The 3,134-nt window shown below is 41.4% G+C and overlaps 1 protein-coding gene across 1 annotated transcript; it reads right to left on the reverse strand.

Annotated features, from left to right (window-relative positions):
• Positions 1–465: 465 nt before the first annotated feature.
• Positions 466–2,549, reverse strand: LOC112513671 (inactive LRR receptor-like serine/threonine-protein kinase BIR2). Its single transcript, XM_025120009.1, has one exon. It carries the CDS (start codon positions 2,443–2,445, stop codon positions 622–624), a length of 1,824 nt encoding a protein of 607 aa, XP_024975777.1. The 5' UTR covers positions 2,446–2,549; the 3' UTR covers positions 466–621.
• Positions 2,550–3,134: the final 585 nt, after the last annotated feature.

Raw genomic sequence — 3,134 nt, forward strand, 5'->3', positions numbered from 1 at the left:
ATCAGATGATTAAACCCTCCTAAAAACACTTGGGAATACGAACAAAACAGTGCCACAAAGAATGATGATGGCAATTGCAAAATTTGCTAGCAAAAATGGATATGAAAGCATCTCATGCTTTCACTAGTGACTAGAAATATGCATCAGCATTGACCCAATATCAAATTTCAATCTTCAGCTTTACTAGAACCGATTTCTACACTACATGCATCAAACTATTACATATTCAACCTTGAGGACCAAATAAAGGCTAGGCCTTGGGGCTCTCCCCCATAGGTTGCCGTTTCGAGTATCCTCGGCACCACTAGGGATTTTCCTGATTGGTATCTTCAGGGCCCATAGGATTACTTGAAGTTTGTGCAACATGGCTCAGATACCCACAGGTACCAAAAAAAGTATTATGTGCATGATACCAAAACCTTCATGTAAGGATATGCAGGACACAACAGTTTCAGAAGATCTTGTGTGATATTATACAGTTATATAACAAACATCAATGTATCACATCAGGCAGCAAAGATAGAGAGTATACAATTTACAATAAGCATGCTTCAGTAGAACAATTAGATAGCAGAAAGTTTTTATCATCAAAGCTTCTCCCCACATCTTCAGCACGACAGCTCAAACAATCTCGTCCATATCATGTGTGTCAAAAAGAAGCGGAAACTCATCATAATGTTGTGAGAGGCCTAGTTCTTGTGCTATGCTACTCAGCGCTTCAGAAACCCGATACATTGACCATCTCACCTGGGGTTGAGGAGCAACACAATTACCTGCGATTCGCAGAATTTGGAGAATTTCATCATCATGACCTGTGCCATAGAGATTCTTATCAATGGCATCCTTGATTTGTCCTGATCTAGACAGTTGGTTTACCCAGTCGACCAGATTACCCTTAAACCCTTCTTCAGCAGCAGTTACTTTGAGAGGTTTCTGCCCAGTCACCAATTCCATGAGCACTACACCAAAACCATAAGTATCACCTTTCACAGAAGCAACCATGGTGCTTGAGTACTCTGGAGCCACATAACCAAACTCACCCATATCCCCATCAGCAAAGCTACTCTCATCCAGTTGTTCAGAAGAGGAAGTCATGAGCCTAGCCAATCCAAAATCCACTATTCTTGCATTGTAATCCTCATCAAGGAATATGGTGTTGGAGCTAACATTTTGGAGCAATACTGGAGGGCGACAGCCATGATGAAGCCAAGCAAGCCCTCTTGCTGCACTTAGAGCAATTCTAAACCTAGTAGGCCAATCTAACAAACTCCCATTTTTATGCAACACTGACGACAAAGTTCCATTGGACATGTACTTATAAACTAAGAGCTTCTCCTCTTCCACTATGCAGAATCCCAACAGAGGAGTCAGATTAGGATGTCTAAGCTGACCTAATCTGTTCATCTCCAACCGAAATTGCCTCTCATGAAGCTTGCAAGTGTTAAGCCTTTTAATTGCAAGTGCAGAACCATCCGATAGAACGGCTCTATAAGTAGTTCCTGTCTTGGTCGATATTATAACATTCTCTCTACTGAAATTGTTTGTTGCTATCATTAAATCCACCAGCCTAACCTTCACAAGTGGTTTCTGAAATAAAGAAACCTGAACAAGCTTGAAAGCTCTCAACCTGTCAGCCCAACTACTACTATCATCATCTCTGTGAATGCCATTCTTTCTCTTCCTCTTCGACCTCATAGAGCACCACCACCACATCCCAAACCCTAACAGTATTGACCCTACAGCCCCCAACACACCAGCGGCAATAATAATTGCAAGATTCTTCTTGCTCAGACCACTACACTTGGTAAGGGGATTACCGCAAAGTCCATCATTTCCATCAAAAGCCGATGAATCAAAATTGGACAACCCTGACGGAATTGAACCAGATAGACCATTGTTTGCAACTGAAAACATTTTTAGCCTGCCCAAGTTGGAGAACTCAGCCGGTATATTACCAGACAACTTATTTCCTGACAGAAGTACAGTATTCAGAAACGAACAATTTCCGAGATTCGCCGGAATTTCTCCAGTTAATTCGTTGTTTGACAAATCCAAACTAACCAAATAAGGTAACCAGCTACAAATTTCACCAGGAATAGAGCCGGTGAGATTATTACCAGAGAGATCCAGGTTCTGTAAGCTCGGACATAACCGTAAGGACGAAGGAACTGATCCAGGAAGTCCAAGATCGCCAAGCATGAGTGAAATCAAACGATTCTCCTGATCATTCCAACACGTGACGCCATAGAATCCGCAGATAAATCCTCTAGTAGAATTAGCAAAGTTCCACGTCGAGAGCTCCGATCCTGAACCACCAATTGATCTCTGCACCCCTCGCAAACACTCCACATCATCCTCCGCGACGACCGTTGACGGCTCGGTACAGAACAAAACCACAAACGTTATTAAGAACACGGCGACGAGATTAGTTCTGAAACAATTCATGGAGGTAGGGTTTTGTGATCGGAATTTCACCAACTTTCCGGCGATTATGGTGGTGGTGGCGGTCGGAGGACGATAAGAAGGAAGAAAAGCATTGACTTTTTGCGTCATGAATTCTGTAATTTTGACTTGAAAGCGGTTTGATTGGCGGGTTTTAATTGATTTGAGTGGGAAAGGGGAGTAATTAAGTGTTTGACCGACCAGGATATTGATTGTGGAGTCGTCAAATTCCACGCGCTTTCAATGTAGACCCGTTAAATAAGAATCTCCCAAACATAACTTTCCAAAATTTCATTAAAATATAAAATTCAAGGTTAAAATTTTAATAGCTTATTTATTTTGGTACTGAAATACAGCAGATCAATTATATCAGATATTGTTTATTTTATTCACATCTAGATTTACATTTTTTATCCTCTTTGGGAGCCCAACATTTTTGTTAACACATCAGTCTGGTTTTCGACTCTGATACCATTGTAACTCACGGTTTTAAAAATACGTCTAGTATAGGAGATATTCAGTTCATTGTAAGGTAACCTTAATTATCCTCCCTAACTGATGTGGGATATTACATTTCACCCACCCCCCAACCCTCGGGAACTCAGCATCTTCGTTGGCACATCAGTCTGGTGCCCGGCTTTGATACCGTATGTAACATCTTAGACCAACGGTACCAGTCCGTTTTGTTCATA

The sequence above is a fragment of the Cynara cardunculus genome (assembly GCF_001531365.2).
Source record: "Cynara cardunculus var. scolymus isolate 2C chromosome LG 5, CcrdV1, whole genome shotgun sequence".
NCBI classification, from domain to species: Eukaryota; Viridiplantae; Streptophyta; class Magnoliopsida; order Asterales; family Asteraceae; genus Cynara; species Cynara cardunculus.

Excerpts from the sequence above, each read along its gene's own strand:
- LOC112513671 (XM_025120009.1), bottom strand. The coding sequence starts at position 2,445 with ATGAATTGTTTCAGAACTAATCTCGTCGCCGTGTTCTTAATAACGTTT.